This window comes from Lutra lutra, chromosome 6 (genome assembly GCF_902655055.1).
Source record: "Lutra lutra chromosome 6, mLutLut1.2, whole genome shotgun sequence".
NCBI classification, from domain to species: Eukaryota; Metazoa; Chordata; class Mammalia; order Carnivora; family Mustelidae; genus Lutra; species Lutra lutra.
In genome coordinates this window covers 130,594,090-130,616,695 of record NC_062283.1, presented here as the reverse complement: position 1 = coordinate 130,616,695, position 22,606 = coordinate 130,594,090, and the positions used below count along the sequence as shown (strand labels likewise).

At 41.1% G+C, this 22,606-nt stretch overlaps 1 protein-coding gene across 1 annotated transcript in view; it reads right to left on the bottom strand.

Moving 5' to 3' along the window:
• The window catches only part of ARMC2 (armadillo repeat containing 2), a 112,437-nt gene that overhangs the window by 25,385 nt on the left and 64,446 nt on the right, over positions 1–22,606 (bottom strand). Inside the window, exons 11-12 of the mRNA XM_047734469.1 lie at positions 13,992–14,137; positions 8,746–8,845 (exon numbers count right to left, since the gene is read on the bottom strand). Coding sequence (XP_047590425.1) covers positions 8,746–8,845; positions 13,992–14,137 — 246 coding nt within the window. The remainder of the gene's footprint in view (positions 1–8,745; positions 8,846–13,991; positions 14,138–22,606) is intronic.

Here is a 22,606-nt window from a genome sequence, read left to right as displayed (position 1 = left end):
AGCCTTAAAATAACTGGTGTGCATTACGCCAACCCCAGGGAAGGAACCATATCAAACTATCCCAGAACGAATAAATCATGGTCAGCAGATGCCACTTACTTAGGAGAGAACCACATCTAGCGAGTAAAGAAAAACATTTTACAAAGATCTTCATGGTGCCCCCATTTAAAATTGGGTTAGGAGTTTCTCATGCAACGTGGATCTGAGAGCTAAATTTGCAATTTGCCACCTTTACCCAAATTCCCAGCCTCAAACGAAAGGTCAACATGAATCGTCCATGTGAATCAAACTTACAGGTGGCTTGAAGAACAGATCAGTTTTACCCATGTGGCAGGCAGACTGCGTTCCCACAAAAATGCTAATTAACCCTGGGGTCCTGAAGGTGGGTCAGCGGTTTGCAGAAGTGCCAACCGGTATAAGACGGAAGAATCCGAGATGCTGGAGACTCGAAACCCAGGGTCTAAGTGGACGATCAAACCAGAAGACACCACACTTGATGCCTCATCTATCCACCCCATCGGCAGTCATTTATCAAGCCCCGGCTACGTGCTCCTGGATCACTCCAAAGCGCCAGGCAGGGCTAGAATTTCACTGGGCTCTGTTCTTTTTAAAGTCCGCAGACATAAATCAGGCGTCCGGGTTCCGTGCTGCGTGGGGGAAGAGCCAGTTCCACAAGGGCAAAGCAGCAGGAGCTGGAAAGAATGAACACGCTGAGGGCTTATTGTGCTGCGTGCCTGGTCAGGAGTGCAGACCAAGGCCAAGGCTGAGAAAAGGAGCGCGCGCAGCCAAATGCTCGCAGTACCCACTGGGAATGTGCCTGCAGAGGGGCTGGGAAGAGAGCCACGGGCCTGCTCCTGCCAGGCGGGAGGCCGAGGGCGAGCCGGGAGCCAAGTTGCCATATAAAGGCTCCAGGGGAAGGGGTGGAGGTGCCTTCCTGGCCCATCCTCACCGGCCCCGCACAAGATGGAGCGGAGAGAGAGGGCACATTATCTCTGGATGGCTGCACCCCTGTGGTTGCGTTAAGGAGGAAACAGCTAGAAAGACGGCAGACGGTGGTGAGGTCAGCCCACACTCTGTAGACATTCCAGGTCTGCGGTCAACACGGCCATTTCCAAGCATTCCAGATCAGACGGTGCTCACTGTGCGTGCGAGGCTGAACATGACCGCTTTGCCGGAAAGAAGACCAAATGGAATGAGGGAGGCCTGACTTTGAAAGCGGCACAAGCAAGGACACGTCGGGCGATTCCCAGACAGTGTTTGTGAGTACTCTGATGACTGGCCTGCCTCTGGAAGTTCCGGTTTAAAAAAAACCAAACAAACAAGAAACTGACCCCATCTAAAAATGGAGAGGGTTAGACAGGCAGCTGCTCGCTCGATGGGTGTAAGTGATGGGAATGCAGATAAAGGTTATTGTTTCTGGACCATGACCTCTGTGAAATATTGCCCATCTTACAAAGCTTCTTGGAGGCATTTTACTGGATCTCCTGCCCAATAGATATTTCCAGAAGAAGTGGGGAAAATCCCTTCATGTTCTTCCAGAAAACAAACCCAAGCGTACTTGTGGAGAAGCTAACTGCGGCGACGCTGACGTCAGAGGCACCTTCCGAAGTAGGCCCCGGTTTGCAAGGATGTTGCCGACGCTGCTCGTTCCTGCGTTACGAGAACCATCTGTTGGTACCTTTGGTTTCTACCAAATGCAGTTTACACCATAAAGCATACAATATGTGCACATTTCTGAAATGAGATGTGTCATTTAATCGAGTTTTGGTTAGCATTTGTAATAGCTGCTCTACCTCGTGCTACAGATTAGCTTTCGGGCGGCATCAAGCTGCCTGAAGTGTTGTGCTTTCGTCTCCGTGTGTGTGTGGGGGAACCGGAGTTATGAGTCGTACCGTGGATCTTGGACCAATTAACCTCCTCAGACAGGAGCCAAAGACGTTTCCCTTGTTCTCCCTGAGGAAGTCCTTTGTAAGAGCTGGGAGGAGTGGATTCCTTTTCTCTGAGACTGTTGAAAAACCAGAAACCTTGGCTGGTACCACAATCGTCTGCCACAGACAGGCCCACCTCACTGGAGGGCTGTGTGCAAAGAGGGCTGGAGCCAACTCGGCCATGTTTTGTACACGCACAAGTCTTCCTCAGATGTATCTGCTGCAAACTTACGAAGTTTAGATATGGGTCTACACTGAATTTTCTCAGAGCAGGACATCAGCAGGAACATTTGGTGATTCCTTTATCAATAAAATCTGGGGGTGACTTCACTCAATGCAAATCCGCAACTCAGAGTTTGTCTAGTTACCTGAGGTTGAGGCCATTCCGAGGGTCCTGCAGGACAAAGCCTGCAGTGGTTCAACCACTCTCCTGAGTGGTTCATCCCGACCCACGCCTGAAAACTCACCAAGGCAATGCCGTGCTGTCAAGCACTGTCAGTCTTACCCCTGGGAGTGGTCCCAGGATTCCTTTTTTGTTTGTTTTCTTTTATCCAGGACTAGACGTTTTGAGACAAGTCCAGCGAGGGGGTGGGGGGAATCCATGGAAGCATCTAATAAACCATCTCATTTTCTCTAGCTAAGAAAGCCTTCAGCTCTTGGTGCAAAAAGGGAAAGGGCCGGTTATGCCCGCTTGCTGGGGAAAACTTTTCCAATCAGCACCTGCTTTGTCTTGCTAGTCTGGCTCCTACTTTGCAAGGGAGATGCACTGTCCGTCGGTCGCAGGCCCCTCAGAGAAAGACTGACCCTGTGTGGCTGATCTGATTCATCACGTTAAAATCTCTTGAGATTTTATAGAAACTCTCCACTGTCGATGTTGGAGAAATTGTTTTAGTAAGTTATACCACAGTGTTCCCAAAGCTGCTATGCATTTCAATCACTTGACGACCTCTAAAAATAGGCCTTGGGGCCGCATTCCAGCCCAGAACCAGAATCTCCACAGGTGGGGCCCTGAGAATGTGTATTTTTAAAGCTCCCCGGGTGATTCTGATGATCATTTAGGAGCTATTATCAAGAAAGAATTAGAAATCTCTCCATCTTAAGACCTACTGTCTGTTTTTAAAATATCACTTCAAAAAATAAAATCCATGTTCCTTGTAACAGATTTTCACAACACAGAGGTGTAGAATATAAAAGTGAAAATGCCCCTCAAGCCTTCATTATCACTGACCTGATAAACATAGATCAGGTGCATTTTAAAAAGACCCGGTCTTATATGCAGAAGTCAGACTTTACCTTGATAAGAGATGAATATGAATAATGTTTGAAAAAAAAAGAGGGAATTCTTTTTTTTTTTTAACCTTTGTCATTTTCTCATGCAAAATTTGTTCCTTCCTTCCTTCCTTTCTTTTTTCCCTTTCAGTGGGAAAATCAGCAGATATGGGGAGGAAATATTCTTCTTCTCCCAGCAGCCATCAGCTCTGGCACTACCTGAGTCAAAACAGAATTTCCCCCTTGCTGGACCATGGAAGTGTCTGACACAGTTTCCTGCAGAGCTCCTCACCAGCTTGATAAAATCACTTAAGGAGGTATGCAGAGGGCTCTTTCTTTTTCCTTCCTTTTTTAAAATTTTTATTCTGTATTCTTGGAAAAAAATGCTTAGACATGAACATTCTATGCTTTAAAAATTAATCTCAGAAAAATGAAGTCTCTGCTGATTCCTAGTGTAGCCCTCAGACTACTGACCCCTCAGAAGAAAGATAAGGTATATAGACTCCTCCTGCTTCTTTAATTGCTTGGTGATAGCTATGTCTATTAAGAGACTACCAATCTTCCAAAGTATACATCTACAACCCAACTTAATCTAGGATTTTTGTAAGCACATTTTGTAAACACAAACATAAACAATAAATTCTGGAACACTGAAAATAAATAAAATAAAATAAAATAAAAATTATAGGAACTAACAATTCTGTAAGTTGCTGGAGGCCTGGTGGGTTTTCCAAAGATTAGTTCAAAGCCTCAACATCCAAATAAATCTCAGGTGTAGCAGTTTTTAGCCACTGCAGATTAATACATTCCCAGCAGAACATGCCTGGTGTGGGTTTTCTGGATTTACTTTTATTTATAAAAGAGAGGAAATACAAATCATATTCACCTGGCCATTTGGGAACGTGAATCTAAGACGCTATCCTGGTCTGAAATAATTTAAAATCCCTTACTTCTGTTTTAGTTCTCTGTATGACAGTTCACCAATGTGAAAAATGTGGGAAAAAATTATTATTATTTCCTCCTCCAAAGCAGGAAAAGGAAAGTAAATATTTAAGGAAGAAGTACTAGAATACTAGAAGAAATATTTTATCATGCTTTATGGATTCCAAAGCATTTCAAATACTCAAAATTCATTCTTTCAGCATTTTGTCATGCATCTAGTACGCCAAGCATCATCTCAGGTTTATCAAAACAAGGCCTGTGTCCTTCAGGAATTTTCCCAGTAGTGGGCGAGGCAGCTACACAAAAACAACCATTTGGAGAATCACAAAAGAAATATTTATAAAGACCTATGGAGTATGGAGCTTTTGGTTAATGATTTTAGGAAGTAGTTGGGACACAAAACTACTTCCTTATGGCCTGAACAATTACCCTGCTCTTCTAAATATAATATAAATTATGTGTCTGTTTTTCTTACTAAAAAAAAAAAAATCATAGATCAAAACTGTAAACATTTCATTCTTTAGGATAAGTAAAACACGGCACAGAGTCAATGTAGAATTTTTGAAGAGTTAACAACACGACTCTCATACAGATATAAAATTAACACATAAAAAAATTACTTATCTCATTAATGAGGGAGCCAATACAATGGTTAAGTTGGCTCCAAGAACAATTAAAGAATTGGGTGCTTACAAGCATTAAAAAGAATCTTCGATTACTAGGTTAGATACGCACCTGGCTAATAGCCCCCAGGGTCATACAATCATAACTTTTGAGGTTATCTTGTCTACCAGAGAAAAATCTACAAATTAATGTGTACTTTACAGGGCGTGGGTTCTAATCAAATAGTAAATAGCAAGTTTAAACACAGATACATTCTCCTGGAGAATTAAACAGTTCCCCAGCATGACTTTGTCAGGACATGTAGCCTCCCAGTCCAGCATCTTATTTCTAAGTTTTGAATAATTTTTCTTAATTACCGTGAAGTGGTTAAGACTAGGGACATTCTGCTTGGGACATCCTTAGCTCTGGGTGCGCTAGCTGGGTGTACTGGCTATGTTTGAATCTTTAAAATGATGCACAGATGTGGGAGGAGCTGAGGGTCTTCAAAAGCTTCATAAGGGAGGGGACATGAGAGCTATATCTTGTACTACTAATTGGCCCTTGAAGATGAGAAATGACAAGGGCTATTTCATCTAAGAGTCCCCTCAGGTCCCCTCATTAAGAGCCCGTTCATATTCAATTGTATTTAAGGCTTCTTTAAGTGATACTTTTAACAAGTTTTATTGTGAGTTTCATCTCCTAACTGCAAGGAAATAATCACAAAATGTAAGTGAAGATTACCAAAGGCAGAGTTAACAATCAGTAGAAAGGGAAGAGAGAGAGATCTACAAAAAGAAGGCACAGACATTTTTTTTTTAAGATTTTATTTATTTGACAGAGAGAGATCACAAGTAGACAGAGAGGCAGGCAAAGAGAGAGAGAGAGAGGGAAGCAGGCTCCCTGCTGAGCAGAGAGCCCGATGCGGGACTCGATCCCAGGACCCTGAGATCATGACCTGAGCCGAAGGCAGCGGCTTAACCCACTGAGCCACCCAGGTGCCCCAAAGGCACAGACATTTAAAGAATCTCATCAACAGACTCATGCTCCCAGGATGGGAGAGATAGCCTCTAGAGCAGTGAGTAATACTTATAATATTGACCTTGGGCATCAAGAAGAGGTTAAATTAGGGGCGCCTGGGTGGCTCAGTGGGTTAAGCCTCTGCCTTCGGCTCGGGTCATGATCTCAGGGTCCTGGGATCGAGCCCTGCATCAGGCTCTCTGCTCATCAGGGAGCCTCCTTCCCCCTCTCTCTCTCTGCCTGCCTCTCTGCCCACTTGTGATCTCTGTCTGTCAAATAAATAAATAAATAAAATCTTTAAAAAAAAAAAAAAAGAAGAGGTTAAATTAGGTAGGGATAGGGTGGCTGGGTTTGGACATTGGGGAGGGTATGGGCTATGGTCAGTGCTGTGAAATGTGTAAGCCTGATGATTCACAGACTTGTACCCCTGGGGCAAATAATACATTATGTGTTAATAAAAATAATTTTTAAAAAAGAAGAGGTTAAATTATTTTTAGTACCTTTAAGAAGATAAGGAAATATACAATATATCTGAATATGATTTTTTTAAAGTTTTTATTTATTTATATGAGTGAGAAAGAGTGAGAGAAAGTGAGAGAGAGAGAGAGAGAGAGAGAGAGAGAACATGAGCAGGGAGAGAGGTAGAAGGAGAAGCAGACTCCCCGCTGAGCAGGGAGCCCGATGTGGGACTCCATCCCAGGACCCCAGGATCATGACCCGAGCCAAAGGCAGACGCTTAACTGACTAAGCCACCCAGGCACCCCTGAATATTATTTTTACTACAGTGATAAAAATAATAAGTTATGCATTTCTTTGATGGTTCTGGAAACAATATGTACTGCACATAGTTTGCAAGGAGTTCTTCATTCTTCTGAACAAAATAATTTTAACAGGAACACAAAATTATCATATAGATCAACAGAGGAAAAATATGGCTCTGAAACACCAATTTTGCTTTACAGATAACTATTGGTCCAAAGTGAAAAATAGTTCACTAAGAGGCGTGGTAAAATTTTTTTGCCAATTAAACTTTAAGATGGTTCATCCCTTGAACCAGAAAAAGCATACTCCTAACTATGTTGACATCACAAGTGTCTCATATTGGCAAGATACCAGGGGATCTGTCTAATAAACATGGCCATCATCCAAGCTAGTCAGAAAAACAAGCAGCTATTACTAGTAATGCTACAAAACAACAGGGCTATTTGTTAGCACTGAACTGATAGGTTTTCTTCCTTTTTAAAGAATTACAGGTTCTGACATAACTTGAAATCAAACTGTTAAACAGAAATGTTTTCTTTCACCGACTTTTGAAAATTCTAGTGCAAGCAGAGGTGTCTTCTCCAGTTCTAGTTATCTAAATCACCCATGATCAAAACACCAAAGCAAAAGAGAATAATGATGACAAAATAAAATTACAAAGAAAGTCCACAAAATAACACTTCAAAATAAAATCTATAACTTAACTTTTTAAGTACAGGTTCTAAAAGAATTCTTTTAATGCTATAGTAAAGTATCTTTTCTACCATTTTATTTTTTTCCTTAAAAAAGACAACCAAGAATAGGAGTGCCTAAGTTTTCTGCTGGAGTAAGTCACTTGTCCAAAGATTACAGTTCAGATAATATATTGTACCAAATTCTAGATTAATAAATGTTTAATGGACACTTTAGATTGAGAATACTTTCGGGTAGATTAATCAAATCGATTCTTCCAGGGACATAGCAAATTCTTATACCCTGAAATCCTTCAAAGTGTATAATTTAGAGAAAACACAAAATATGTAGGGAAAAGCATTTGCAGCCCAAATACTCAGAATCAGAAACTCAAGTGCATATTTGTAAATCACTGCTTAAAATCTAAATGACAACTTAACACTTTAAGCAAGGTTTTATCATCTTCAAGCTGTAGTCATGGTATAATATGAGAATAGAAACTTCTCTGACATCTGTATAACCAAAAAGAGACTAGTAACCTTTTAATAAATCAGCTAATAATAGCATCAAATCTGACAAATTTAGTCATTCTCAGCAGAAGTACTGGGCTGGGTAAAAATAAGTTACATGCTATTTGTGGCAAACAGGGATTATATTCTGAGGTGGTTTTGAGATGTCCAATATAAATAAACACAAATCTTTATATTAAAATAGTCCTAGTATACACATAAATTACTTGGTTTTAAACGTAGTGATTCTGAAATTTTACCATATTTGAAATGAATATATATTGTGTTCATGTATAAAACGTCTCACTAAAGAGCTGATGTCACCTTAAGCATTTATAAAGCTGAATAAAAATAAACTGCATTTAATGAATATTCAAGAACTTATAATAAACCTTAATGTTTGTACTATTATGATTTTATGAAGGTGGAGTCATTTGTGACTTCTTCCTTCTTTTAAACAACTATATATACACTTTTACCTGATCCATTAACCCCAAATTATTTTCTTTCTGATACTTACCTTACTTTGGAAGAATTTCATCTTCTAAATATTAAAGTGTCAAAGAATTAAAGAATTTCAGGGCTAGAAGAATCTTTAGAGTCTACCCATTGTCGAGGTTCCCAAACTGTACTTTGCATCAGAGTTTCCAGTGGTCCTCATTGAAGTGCAGATGGCCAGGCCTCTCCCCACCCATCTGACTCAGCAGGCTGAGGATGGGTCCTGGAAATGACCCCATCCCACCCCAAGAGGATTCTCAAGTAAGGGTCTATAAATCACTGGGAGGAACGACACTGTGCACCAACCCTCTTCCCTAAACCAGGAATCCTACCACATCAACCATCCTGTTGTAGCCCTTTCTGCCTCAAACTACTCCCTCTTCAACTCCTACAAGTAATAGTCTCCTTGGTCCACCCATGAACACATCAGATGGAAGCTTCTCAAAGAAACTGGTACCTTCAAAACATAAGACTACCCAACATGAGCTCACAAGAACACACCAATGCAAAGACATTCTGAAGAATTATATGCATGAAGAACTGACCTGTTTCTTCTGGTATTTGTTTATCAGTTTCAAAAACAAGGCGTAACATCTGGAGTAGTTGGCCAAGGCTACACAGCAGTCATGGTAAGAAGTAAGTTTGCTGCAGAAATGCCAAATGGGAAAATAAAAATAAACTTTTTTTTTCTCATTAAGTTCAAATATATATACAGTTACTCCAAATGCAGACGTTCAAAGGGTTGCCTGTGCCTGAAAAAGAGGCTAGAAATACTCCGCACGCCATTCCAGAGAAGACACAAGGAGGCTTGCTGTCTGCTCTAGACTCTGGGGGCATGGAGTTGGGGGTCAGGGGGGATCCTTCGAAAAAGAGAAACCTGAAGTCTCTGATACATGTATTCAGTGTGAATCTACACCATACACGTGGTTTGGAAAACACAAGCTAAGAAATTTACACAAATTCTGTTTAGATACCAACCACTGAATCCCCTGGGACCCCATCAGAAACAAATGTTGAACTGTTTAATAGTGATACAGTGATAAGAAGCAAAATGTCCTGAAAGTTAAAAACCTTGAAAACAGATTCAAAATTTTGAAGGCATGCAAACAAGCAACCAACCAAAACCCACAAGGCAGTACTGACAAACCTATATCAACTTGGGAGATGTTCCTAAATCTCTCATTAAGTGATAGATTAATAGGTAAAACATCATCAGTATTGTAAAAACGTGACCTTGTACGAAGCCATTAACAAGTCTCAGTAAATTTTCAGAGAAGTGTCTTCCAGCTTATATCTCTGGTCAAAGAACAATTAAGTTAGGAAATCAACGTAAGAATACATATCTTATGAATGGATAAAGAAGATGTGGTACATATATACAATGGAATACTATGCAGCCATCAAAAGAAATGAAATCTTGCCATTTGCAACAACGTGGATGGAACTAAAGGGTATTATGTTGAGCAAAATAAGTCAGTCAGAGAAAGACAATTATCATATGATCTCTCTGATATGAGGAATTTGAGAGGCAGGGTGGGGGGCTTGGGGGGCAGGGAAGGAAAAAATGAAACAAGATGACATTGGGAGGGAGACAAACCATAAGAGAGTCTTAATCTCACAAAACAAACTGAGGGTTGCTGGGGGGAGGGGGAGTTATGGAGAGGGTGGTTGGGTTATGGATATTGGGGAGGGTATATGCTATGGTGAATGCTGTGAAGTGGGTAAGCCTGACGATTTACAGACCTATACCCCTGGGGCTAATAATACATTATATGTTAATAAAAATAATTTTAAAAAAAGAATACATATCTTAGAAAACTTACTTTTGAAAACTTAAGAACATAACTTATGGGACAAAGAAACCTGAAGGTTTAAAAATAAAACACGGAGACCCGAGTAACTGAAAAAAAAACAACCACCCACAAATCAAAATTTGTGAGATACACCATTTAAAGCATTTAAAGGAAATGCTTTTTGGCACCATTTAAAAGAAAATTTCTAGTCTTCAGAAGGATTTTTAAAAAGGAATGAAATTTCTAACTAAAACAGAAGAAAAATATAACATATCCAAAGGTAGTAGAAGAAAAGGGTTGATACAGATGAGGACAGAAGGAATATAATAGAAAACAAACACAATGGATTGGATCAAGAAATCTGCTGATACTTTACCAAAATTATTAACATTAGCAAACCTTTGGCAATACTGACCCAGAAAAAAAGGAGAAACATCATATGCAATCAAAAGGAGTGAAAATCAGTATAAACAATGCAGAGTCAGTGTGACCTAGTGCTTAAATATATGGCTTCTAGAGCCAAACAGATGGCCTGGTTTGATTTCCAACTGTGTGATACTGAGAACAGTACTAAGCCTCTGCATGACTCAGTTTCCTTATATATGAAATGACGACAATAAGGATAGTACCCACCTTTAAAGTTGTTATAAGGAATAAATAATTTCATATTTGGAAAGTGCTCAGAACACTGCCCGGCATTTGATAGTCGTTATCTAAGTATTTCTTAAATAATATTAGTAGTAGAGGCGCCTATGTGGCTCAGTGGATTAAGCGTCTGCCTTCAGCTCAGGTCACGATCTCAGGGTCCTGGGATCGAGCCCCACATTGGGCTCGCTGCTCGGCAGGGAGCCTGCTTCCTCCCGCTCTGTCTGCCTGCCTCTCTGCCTACTTGTGCTCTCCCTCTCTGTCAAATAAACAAATAAAATCTTAAAAAAAAATAGTAGTAGTAAATATTATTAGTTAAAGAATAAAAGGGGACATGATTCAAAATGCAACAGAAATTATAAGGATAATAAGATAATATTTGGAATGACTTTATATTGTTTGAAAACTTAGATAAAATGGGCAGATTCCTATAAAAATATAACTTTCTGAAACTAACCCCAGTACAATAGAGAATATAACAAATATATAACCATTAAAGAAAGTGAATCAGTAGTCAGTGACAATCACATATGAATGTGTGCAGACACACCCACCAAGACAAAATAGATTTTCAAACAAGTTCTACAAATTTTTCAAGAAACAGGTAAGTTTCATTTTCACAAATTCTTTTAGGAAAGAGAAAAAGTGGGACTATTTCACAACTCATTTTATGAGGCTGGAATAAACTTGATACTAAAACCAGACAAGGACAATATGAAAAAGGAAAAGTACAGGTTAATCTAACTCACAGATGAAAAATCTTGAATAAAATATTAGCCAATTAAACCTAGCAGGTATATAGTGGCTTAACATGAGAAAATCTATTAATCTGTGATCTACTATATTAATGAACTAAAAAAAGAAAATCCACATAATCAAATAGATTCACGGCAAGCATTCAAGAAAAGTTAACATCCATTAGTGTGAGAAAATTCTTCCCTAGCCTTCTGAAGGGTACATACAAAAACCTACAATAAATGTTACTTTTAATTGGTAAAACCACAAAAATATTTTCTTTGAAGTCAGGAGCAAGGCAGCAGGTCCAACACTCTTACAGCTTTCAATGGGACATCCTGAGCAAGGTGGTAAGGAAGAGGTGGGACAGCAGGAAAGAGTTGTAATAATTGGGGGAAAAAATAACAAATTATTTTTATTTGCAGACAAATTGCCTAGAAAATCCAAGAGAATCTACAGACTAGCTCTTGGCCCTAAATTTCAAGATTCCTTGGTAAAGATTAATAAGCAAACATCAATACTACTTATATAAACCAGCAACAACCTATTAGGAAGTATTTTATACACATATTATATAATCAGTATGTGCTACTATGTTAATTTCAGGTATATTACATAGTCATTCAACATTCTATACATTATGACATGTTGACCATGATAAGTGTAGTCGTCACCTGTCACCATACAAAGTTATTATGAAATTATTGACTATATTCCCTATGCTGTACTTTTCTTCCTTGTGACTTATTTATTTTATAAATAGAAATTTGTACTTCTTAATCCCCTTTAAAAATATGTTTAAAAGACTGTATTCATAGTTGCAGCAAAAGCCATGAAGGGATAAGTCTAATAAAAGATGTACAAAATCTTTTTGGAGAAAATTATAAAATTTTATGGGAAGATATAAAAGAAAATATCATAAATGTTTATCGGTAGAAGACTCGGTATCATAAATGTGTCCGTTCTCTTCACTTGCATCACAGTTGCTCTATACCCAGTGTTATTCCAAGAAAAACCCTAAAGTTCCTACCACAAACCTTAGCTGATTCTCCAACTCTTGAGAAAGAGGGAAGAATTTGGATCTTTTTTTTTTTTTAAAGACTTGGAAGAAACTTTTTTTTTTTAAGATTTTATTTATTTATTTGACAGACAGAGATCACAAGTAGGCAGAGAAGCAGGAAGAGAGAGAGAGAGGGAAGCAGGCTCCCTGCTGAGCAGAGAGCCCGATGTGGGGCTCGATCTCAGGACCCTGAGATCATGACCTGAGCCAAAGGCAGAGGCTTAACCCACTGAGCCACCCAGGCACCCCAAGAATTTGGATCTTAAAGGATAAAAGGGGTGAGGGATTCATCTTATCTTTTTTTTTTTTTTAAGATTTTATTTATTTATTTGACAGACTGAGATCACAGAGAAGCAGGCAGAGAGAGAGAAGGAAGCAGGCTCCTTGCTGAGCAGAGAGCCCGATGCGGGGCTTGATCCCAGGACCCTGGGATCATGACCTGAGCCGAAGGCAGAGGCTTTAACCCACTGAGCCACCCAGGGGCCACAGGATTTATCTTATCTTATAGCAAGACTTCGATCTATAACAGTAAAGACAGTGCGGTACTGATCTGAGGATGGGCCAGAATGCCCAGAAACAGACCTACAAGTATATGGAATCTCGTGTTGGAATAACTAAGCTCTTAGAATCACCGGTGGGGCGGGGGAGGAGTTGGGGAGAATGGTATATTTGATAAAAGGTGCTGGGACAACTGACTAGCCATATGGGAAAAAAATTAAATTGAATCCCTGCACGCCACCAGATACAAAACCAAAATGTATGATTTTATAGCATTTCAAAATGGGAGTGCTAAGTACCCAGAAGGGAAAGCACAGGGCTAAAAAAGTCAAATCTGGACTCCCATCCTCATCCCAGGGTCAGTTACCGATGGGTCTTCAGAGAATGTTCTATTTTACTAAACAACTACAGTGAAGTTTAAAAAGGCCCAGGTCTCTTGAGAATGATAATTATGTAAAAACATGGGCAAGGAGCAGTGAGAGAGGAAATATAAATGCATAATTTAAAGACAGTTCTGAAATTTAACATCTTGCTTTGAAGCGACCTGGATGCCAACAGTCCTCACTTCTGGCTTGAAGTGTAAACATGACGAGTGAGTATATGAGCCCAAATTCAGTCGCACAAGTGAACTCAAATAATCAGGTCAGATCAGACTTTCTAAGCAATGCTGCCCTTTTTGAATTATAATCCTTAAGTACTGTTTCCTAGTATACTAGAAAGTTCATCGTGTTTTGTGATACAGTTCTTTATCTCCAATAAGCTAAGAGGAATTTTTGTTTATCCTGTGAAAACCCCAGGATAACTCACAACTCACCAAAGAACTAAGGTGACTTACAATGGATGAGTTTAGAATCACATTAGGAATACACTGGAGTCTACGGCCATACCACCCTGAACGCGCCCGATCTCGTCTGATCTCAGAAGCTAAGCAGGGTCGGGCCTGGTTAGTACTTGGGATGGGAGGAATACACGGGAAATGGGGTCATTAGTTTTACATCATTTATTTTGAACGTGGGCCACTAGATTTTTTTTTTTTTGGTCGGGGGAAAGTACTACCTACCTGAATATTCTGGCAATATAGGTGCAGACATCCTTGTCAGCCATGTATTGTCCCATCACCGTGCAGAGCTGGGGAAGGGCACTGATGCTCAGCAACTTACTTCTTGCTAGCGGTGAATCAACCAAGTTTCTGAGTGTAGCCGTCATCTAGGACGAAAGTGTGTTTGTGCCATTTTGGTTTTTTAATTGGAAAATACAGTAACATGAATCCACGCCACAAAATTCATCCTACAAACTTCATTAAATCAGTAGTAAAACCAAGCAAGCTCCTGTTAGGCATCTCCTACCAGACAACATGGGTCTGAGGACAAATGGCATGAATTAAAAAAAAAAAAAATGAAATGAACGCAAAGAAAGGCTACTTTGGTTCAAAGGCAAAGAATGAGAAGTTCATATTAATAAGCAATTAGTATACCAAAACCCTAGAGTTAAGTAATCATCATCTGGGTTTGTTAGCTGTCTCTCGTAAGACTTTCACTTTACCCTGAGACATGACATATCAGTTCCACAGATTAGAAACCTCTCATTCTATAGGCTTAAGAGTAGCATCAAATAATGTTCTGGCCAAAGGATATTTTTTTAAAGATTTTATTTATTTTATTTGTCAGAGAGAGAGAGAGAGAGAGAGCATGCGCAAAAGCAGGGTGAGCAGCAGGCAGAAGGAGAAGCGGGCTCCCTGCCTAGCAGGGAGCCCGATGTGGGACTCTATCCGAGGACCCTGGGGTCATGACCTGAGCTGGAGGCAGATGCTTAACGGACTGAGCCACCCAGGTATCCCTGGCCAAAGGATATTTAAGACTGTTCAATTTCATACCCTTCCAAGAGACAAGTATTGATTTCTTGAAAATTTGTCTTTTTTTTTTTTTAAATTATTTACTTATTTGAGAAAGAGAGAATGAATAGGGAGGGGGTCAGAGGGAAAAGGAGAAGCAGAAGCAGACTCCCCACTGGGCCAGAAGCCTGACTTGGGCTAGATTCCAGGACCCCAGGATTATGACCTGAGCCAAAGGCAGATGATTAACAAACTGAACTACCCAGGCACCCCCAAATTTGTCTTATTTTGTAAAAAATGCTCAGGAAAGCTATCTTTGTCTGAAAGTGGAGAAGAGAATGTGCGCCTGGGAGGTTCAGTCAGTTAAGCATCTGCCTCTTGGTTTTGTCTCAGGTAATGACCTCAGAGTCATGAGATCAAGCCCCATGTGGGGCTCCACACTCAGCTCAGCAGGGAGCCTGCTGGAGATTTTCTCTCTCTGCCCATCCCCCTGCTTTCTCTCTCTCTCTCTCTCTGAAATAAGTAAACAGGTTGCCTGGGTGGCTGAGTCCTTAAGCATCTGTCTTTGGCTCAGGTCATGACCCCAGGGTTCTGGGATTAAGCCCTGCATTGGGTTCCCTATTTCTCCTTCTCCCTCTGCCTGTCTCTCCCCCTGCTTGTGTGATCTCTCTCTCTCTCTCTCTGTCAAATAAATAAATAAACACATCTTTAAAAATAAATAAATAAGTAAACAAATCTGTAAAAAAAAAAAAAAGTAGAGAACAATTCCATAAATCCAATTTACTAAAGGTAAAGGTCAGAAAAATCAATTCTTCAGTTCTCTAAGACTTTCGACACTCAGTGTGATCTTTCCTCATGGAACAGGATGAGGCAGGTTCTTAGTGAAAAAGAGTCCACTCAGGGGCGCCTGGGTGGCTCAGTGGGTTAAAGCCTCTGCCTTCGGCTCGGGTCATGATCCCAGGGTCCTGGGATTGAGCCCTGCATGGGGCTCTCTGCTCAGCAGGGAGCCTACTTCCTCCTCTCTCTCTCTCTGCCTGCCTCTCTGCCTACTTGTGATCTCTGTCTGTTAAGCAAATAAAAAAAAAAAAATCTAGAAAAAAAAAAAGAGAGCTCGGTAGCTGGACACCTAGTCAAACCCCAGCCCCACCACCTACTAGCCTCAATTAGCAAGTGAACCTCCCAGGGAGCCATTTTCTCCTCAGAAAAGTGGGCACGGTGACAGCTCCCTGGAGTTGTGAGGATTTGATGAGACGAGACATGGGAAGGGCATTGCCAATCCCCATCACCTAACAGGAGTCAAACATCATCAAGGCTCCCCTCTCAGTGTTACGAGACTTCACACCCAAAATGCAGAAGAGGGATCACTGGCCTTCGAGTCAGATGATGGAGATTCAAGTCTTAAATCTCTCTCTAGTTACGTGACTGAGGTCCCCACTCATTGCTCCTCTTCTCCCACTTTCTCACCTGTGAAAAGCAGCTACAGTCTCTGCTCCCTTCCTGGGGTGGTTGTGAGTATCCAATGGAAACATGTAACAATGTCTCAAGCCTTATGTAAATATAAAGCTTCATTATGGCCATCGTTAATCAACTTTAAAAACAATTATTAAGATACATATGTTTGATTACTTTTCCTTTGTTACCACAGCAATATAAATATAACTGACTCCCTTAAAAGAGAAAATAAAAATAATGCTTTAAGTAAACGTGCTCAGGTCTTTTGAAGTCAATTCCATTATATAGCAATTCAGTAAATTACTCCCTGAATGCTTCAGCATCCAAAATATCGCAGTGGAAAACAAACTTCTCGAGCATTCCACTTAACTGTGGGTCTACAGCACGGTCTCCCAGCTAAGGAATGGTCTTCTGGGAAGGCTAATACGTCATTTTAGGCTTTTCAGGCCATCACCATCATAACATGGAAAATTCTCATCATCTGACCCTGGCTCTACCTGTTCTCCTTCTCTAGAGAAAGCCCGGGCGGTCAAGTGCAACTGGATTACATCAATCCCAGGAATGACTCACAAGTGTCCGCACCAGCAGTCCAAAGAGCCCAGGTGCCCGCGTGAATCCTGACCTGAAGTCAGGCAGCCGGAGGCCATGCGATACCCATATTGGAACCATTGCACAGAGAAACCTGTCCTCTTCCCTGGATCCCACGGCTTCACAGATTGGGGACCTCGATCTACAACCATCCTTTAGCTCCCCACATCCAACGCCTGGCAAGGCACCATCTCAGCAAAAGGGATGGTAGTGTTCTCAGGAGGTTTTATTTTCTTGTTTCGACCTCAGTTTTTTCCTCTCTCTACTATTTTTCTCATCTCATTACAAAAAGTTAAAACAGGGCGCCTGGGTGGCTCAGTCGGTTAAGCACCTGCCTTTGGCTCAGGTCATGATCCCAGTGTCCTGGGATCAAGTCCTGCTTCCAGCTCCCTGCTCTGTGGAGAGTTTGCCTCTCCCTCTCCAACTGCCCTTCCCTGCTTATGCTCTCTCTGTCAAATAAATAAATAAAATCTTAAAAAAAAAAAAAAAACAAGAAGAAGAAAAAGAGGAGGAAAAGGAGAGGAAGGGACAAGGGAGCAGAGAAGGAGGACTTTCTCCTTTAAGAAGCCTCTGGCAAGAAAGTGAGGGCGTGGGGGGTGGGGGGGTGTTGGTTAGAAGAGGCCTGAGCTTAAAGCCCTGAGGGCTGGGGATCAGGAGGAGGTCACCAGGCTGAGGCAGCATAGCAGGCTCCCCATTTTGAGAGGCTGGCTGAGAGCCAGGAATCTCACTGCGGGGGTGGAGGGGGGGGGCATTCTGACTGCCAAGCACAGACAAGGGGCTGTTTCTGGGAAAAATGTATAAAGATCGGTGGGAGGAGAGTCTCGTTAAATACTGTGGTAACAGTAAAGACGAATTTCTAGTCAACCCACTTAACTTTCAAACTTGCTCCCACTTTTAACAGAGATATATTTGCAGAAATCACTAATGAGTTTTCCTGCCCTCCCCGCTGCCCAGGAAAGCCCACCCACTGGGTCTGCCCCCAAAGCAGGAGTTCACCAAAGTCCAAGCTTTAAGCTTGCAGAAGTGGACAGGGCTCTTAACTTTCCATTCGAATTTATATGGTTTCTAACTCTGCTTAGTTATGTACTTTTCTGTTTTATTGTCTATAAACTTTTAAATCATCTCAAATCCTTTAGGACAGAAGAAGAAATGTGGGTTAGATGATTTTATCAATGTCTGTTGAGCTTCCGAAGGGCTCACTGGAGCAGTTTCCATGTGTCATCCCACCAAGAAAGAACAAACAGAAAAGCATATTTCTGGGGTGCCTGGGTGGCTCAGTGGGTTAAAGCCTCTGCCTTCGGCTCGGGTCGTGATCCCAGGGTCCTGGATTCGAGCCCCACATTGGGCTCTCTGCTAAGCGGGGAGCCTGCTTCCTCCTCTCTCTCTCTCTCTGCCTGCCTCTCTGCCTGCTTGTGATCTCTGTCAAATAAATAAATAAAAATCTTAAAAAAAAAAAAAAGAAAAAGCATGTTTCTTTTCCTTCCCATCTCCTAATGCGTGACTGCATGGGGCAGAGAGGCGAGCAGGGGGAAGAAGAGAAAGGAGAATACCGAATTGATCATCTACAAAGACGGCTGATGGGAATTTAGGTGTCCTTGCTTCTTAGCAGCTGTTAGATGATGTCTGAGGCGTCGCCCTTCATTTTCGGTATAAGCCAAGAAAGAAGCATTCTGGTGGGATTCTGGTTATTAATCTGCTCCTGAAAACAGACCAAGCTACACTCTAGAACTTTATGGAGCTCATCTTTTTGCTGAGTCAGCTTCTTCTTTCTGGGTCCCCAAGTTCCTTGGTCACAAGAGGTACTGGGCCCCACCTTCAATCAGAATTTCTAAGCAAAAATGTCTGAAGAGTTTGACAAAAACTCTAGCATTGAAAGTTCTCACTGCATCCTCAACACTGGGAGCTGCATTATAAAGGGAAGAATTATACTGAGAAGTGATTAGATAATTCATAAAGGCTTTTATAATTTATAAATATCATTTTAGTATAGCAAAATTAGAATTAAAAAGCATCTGGGCTTTTTTTTTTCAGACTGATTATAGGCACTTAGTTATTGATCTCTGATTGTGTTTTCAACTATTAATTAAAAAACCTGAGGTGTCTGGGTGGCTCAGTCATTAAGCGTCTGCCTTCGGCTCAGGTCATGATCCCAGAGTCCTGGGATCCAGCCCTGTGTCTGGCTCCCTACTCAGTGGGAAGTCTGTTTCTCCCTTTCCTACTCGCCCTTCTTGTGTTCCCTCTCTCGCTGTCTCTCTCTACCAAATAAGTAAATAAATCTTAAAAAAAAAAAAAAAGAAAAGAAAAGAAAAACCTTAGCAGATGCAAGAAATCGTTGTCTTAAAATATGAGACCCTCCTGATTGATGTCATGAGATTTAAGAATGACGAAACAAGCCCGGCAGCTGAGGCCCCATTCCTGCATGTTCTACTGCAGTGGGATGGGTGCACGGCAGGATGGGCGCATGGCAGGATGGGCGCAAAGTGGTTGATTTGAGCCTCTGCACACTGCTTATTTCCAGAGTGGCTGGTCCTCTCTCTTCTCTTTGCATTTTTCCTCTATCAGAATCCTCAGTCCCCAGGGAGCCCCCCAGCTTCTGCCCTAGAAGGCATTCAGCCACCAGAGCTGCCCCAGAGCACTAAGGGCTTGGAGCTCACAGCTCACCTTAGAACTCCTAGTTCAGTGCATTACAAGTTAAGCAGTCTTTTTTGGCTAGCCTAAGAACTTCACCATCAATCATGATATTGTTCCTTGGAGAAACATTTTCCCAATTTCAGAAAACCAGCTTTCAAAGAAACCTCTGGAACATAGCGCAATTAAAAACCGCACCATCAATAGTCTGCAAGTTATGTTTTCCTTTCCCAAAATCAGCATGAGGATTCAGTTTTATTTACTTTTATACATTGAATGTGATTATGGAAAGAATTTGAGTAGCTTTATGGTTTATAGAGCTACCCTGTAAACTTGATCTCATTTGTTCCCTAAACCAGGCCCATGAGACACCAGACAAGAAAGGTATTATGAGCCCCACTTTTCAGATGAGGAAACTGAGTCTCAGAAAGTCCACCAGCCACCAGGTAGGTGGGCATTCTAAGCTCCAACTCCTTGTCTGTTGTCTCCCCCGCTCCACTTGGCTGTCTCTAAAAGAATTCACTTTATTTCTCAATCATCTGGAACATCCTTAACCAAAATCCCTCGAGCTTTATCTCAACCTCACTGCCAACTGCAAAATGGTTCACTTCCCACTGATGATGTGAAAGAATGAATACAGCCACCAGAGACCACAAACAGTGTCAAATGATTTAAGAACCAAAGCCACACCATTTTCCAACCTCAGCAAAACCATCTCCCTCTATTAATAAAAGTGCATTCATTTTCTGGATCCATGCCCAAGTGCGACCACATATATGCCCAAACCAGAGCCTCTGCGGTAACCGGAGGAGTTTCATATTGTCTCATGGATGGTTCATACAGTTCTGGCTGAGACGAGAGGCATCAACGACAAGATGCCACCATACCCGGGAAATTCCTAAGCTAGCACCCCAAATTCCTAAGCAATTTATTGGAATTAAGATCTATGCATATGAAAGTAATATTAACTCAGAATCCTTGATAATGCTTGGTGCCTGGCTGTGGAGCCCATTTGGCACCTTCCTACTATCGGGTCCTACTTCAGCAGGAAATGGTTCTGTCCTCCTCAAACCCCCAGAGCCCTATTCTGGGACTCTCTTCCACACTAGCCTCGGTTTATTACTCTCCAGCTCCTGCTGGAGGGAAATGAGTCTGAGAAAGATAATGTAATACCAAGAACTACCAAGTACCAACACCGATTTTCCCCGATTCCACGTTAAAGTCACTGACATTTCTTTATTGCTACAACTAATTTTTCTACCATGAAGAGACGAGGTTGAGCAGTCATGATAGCAATTAAGAAGCAAATATCTCTCCCTGGAAACAACAGGCATAGGAATATTTACTTCCCAATGCTTGAGGCTCCTTGTGAAGAGATATTCTTAATCATGATACTCCTGGCCACCATCGTTCCTCACTTCCTGACTGTGGAGTATGAGGTTCTCTCCCTTGCTCCTCCTGGGGCAGAAGCATCTTGTGATGAGGGGGGGCATGTCTAATCCAGGGGTTCAGGATGAGAATGCCAGCCTGCCTCTGCTATAAATTACAGCTTTCAATATGGTGATAATCTTCTCCCCCACCCATCTGCCTTTGTTTCTCTCTTATTTCCAAGTTCAAAACCCAAGGCTTTACATTACTTGTCTGGGGTCTCTGAGTCTCCCCAGATCTTTAGATATGCCATCCCTGGAAAGTTCGAGGGGAACATGAGTTACCTGTTCACAGGCCCTTCCCAGGAAGGGGAGGAGAAGTGGAGAGGAAGGGCCAGAGCTCTGATTGCCTACTCTCTCATGCTGGCTGGGTAAGGGAGTTCTCAGCTATAGAACTATACTGCTATTCCTTCCAGAAAAGAAGCTTCCTATGTAGCAAATAACGGTCCCCTGCCCACTAACAAATGTATCATTACAAAATTAGCAAGCCTAAGAACCAATACCAAAGATTGGGACCAAGAAAGTTGTATCCCATCTCAAAAACAATATACTATAAGCAAAATGAGCCAGAAATAGTACTCTAGTTAGCAACATTGTACAATTTGCTGGTTTTAATAATGCGCTGTAGTTATGTAAGATGTCACCATTGGGAGAAACTGAATGATGGGGACACAGGACCTTTCTGTATTATTTTTGCAACATCTTGTGAACCTATACTTAGTTCAAAATAAAAGTTACAAAAAAAAAAAAAAAAAAAAAAAGCCAGACACAAAAAAGCACACACTGTATGTTCCATTTATTTTAAATTCCAGAACAGGTAGCACTTATCTATGGTAAAAGGGATTTAAAAAAAAAAAAATGGTTCCCTTTGTGGGGTAGAAGAGTGGGAATTAATTGGAAAGAGGAGGAAGGAAATTTCTGGAGTGATAGAACTCTTCTGCATTTTGATAGGGGTGTGGATTACATAGCTGTATGTTTTTGTCAAAACTCATCAAACATATAAGATCTGGGCATTTCACTGTATTAGAAAGTATATACAATTAAGACAACAAGAAAATAAATGACCTTATTTCCTGTTCAAACAAAACCTTCCAAAAAGATGCTTTAAAAATACTTTTTTGTTTATTTTTTAAAGATTTTTTTTTTTGAGAGAGAGAGAGAAAAAAAAAAAAACAAGCAGGGGGAGGGGAGGACGGAGAAGCAGGCTCTCTGCTGATGCTCAATTCTGGGACCCTGGGATCATGACTTGAGCTGAAGGCAGATGCTTAACCAACTGAGCCACCCAGGTACCCCTAATTTTTTTTCTGCTTAATCATCAAATCTCCAATAAAATTATAAAAATTTAAGAAATATTTTTTAAAAAGAATTTAAGAAATATAACCATGGGAATATTTGCTCTCATAGGTATGCAATTTATTTCCTCCAACAGCCAGAGAAAGGTTCCATCAGGTGGAAGTTATTGCCTTGGTTCTGATTTTATGGTCTGAGATGTAGGCTTCCCATAGGCAAGGGTAAGCCAGAGAAAGGGAGTTAACATACTTTCCTACTTAAGTCTGCACACTCATAATAATTAACTACCTAAATACACATTAATCTCTACATTTTAAAACTATAAAATGTAACTAAAGCAAGATTTAAAGGACCCCTACCACCTAGGTATAGTCGTTAATTACTAACATAATGTGAATCACTGCTTCATTGAATCTCCAGACTTTAGTCAAAGGCATCTCTTAAATTTCCCAGAATCTT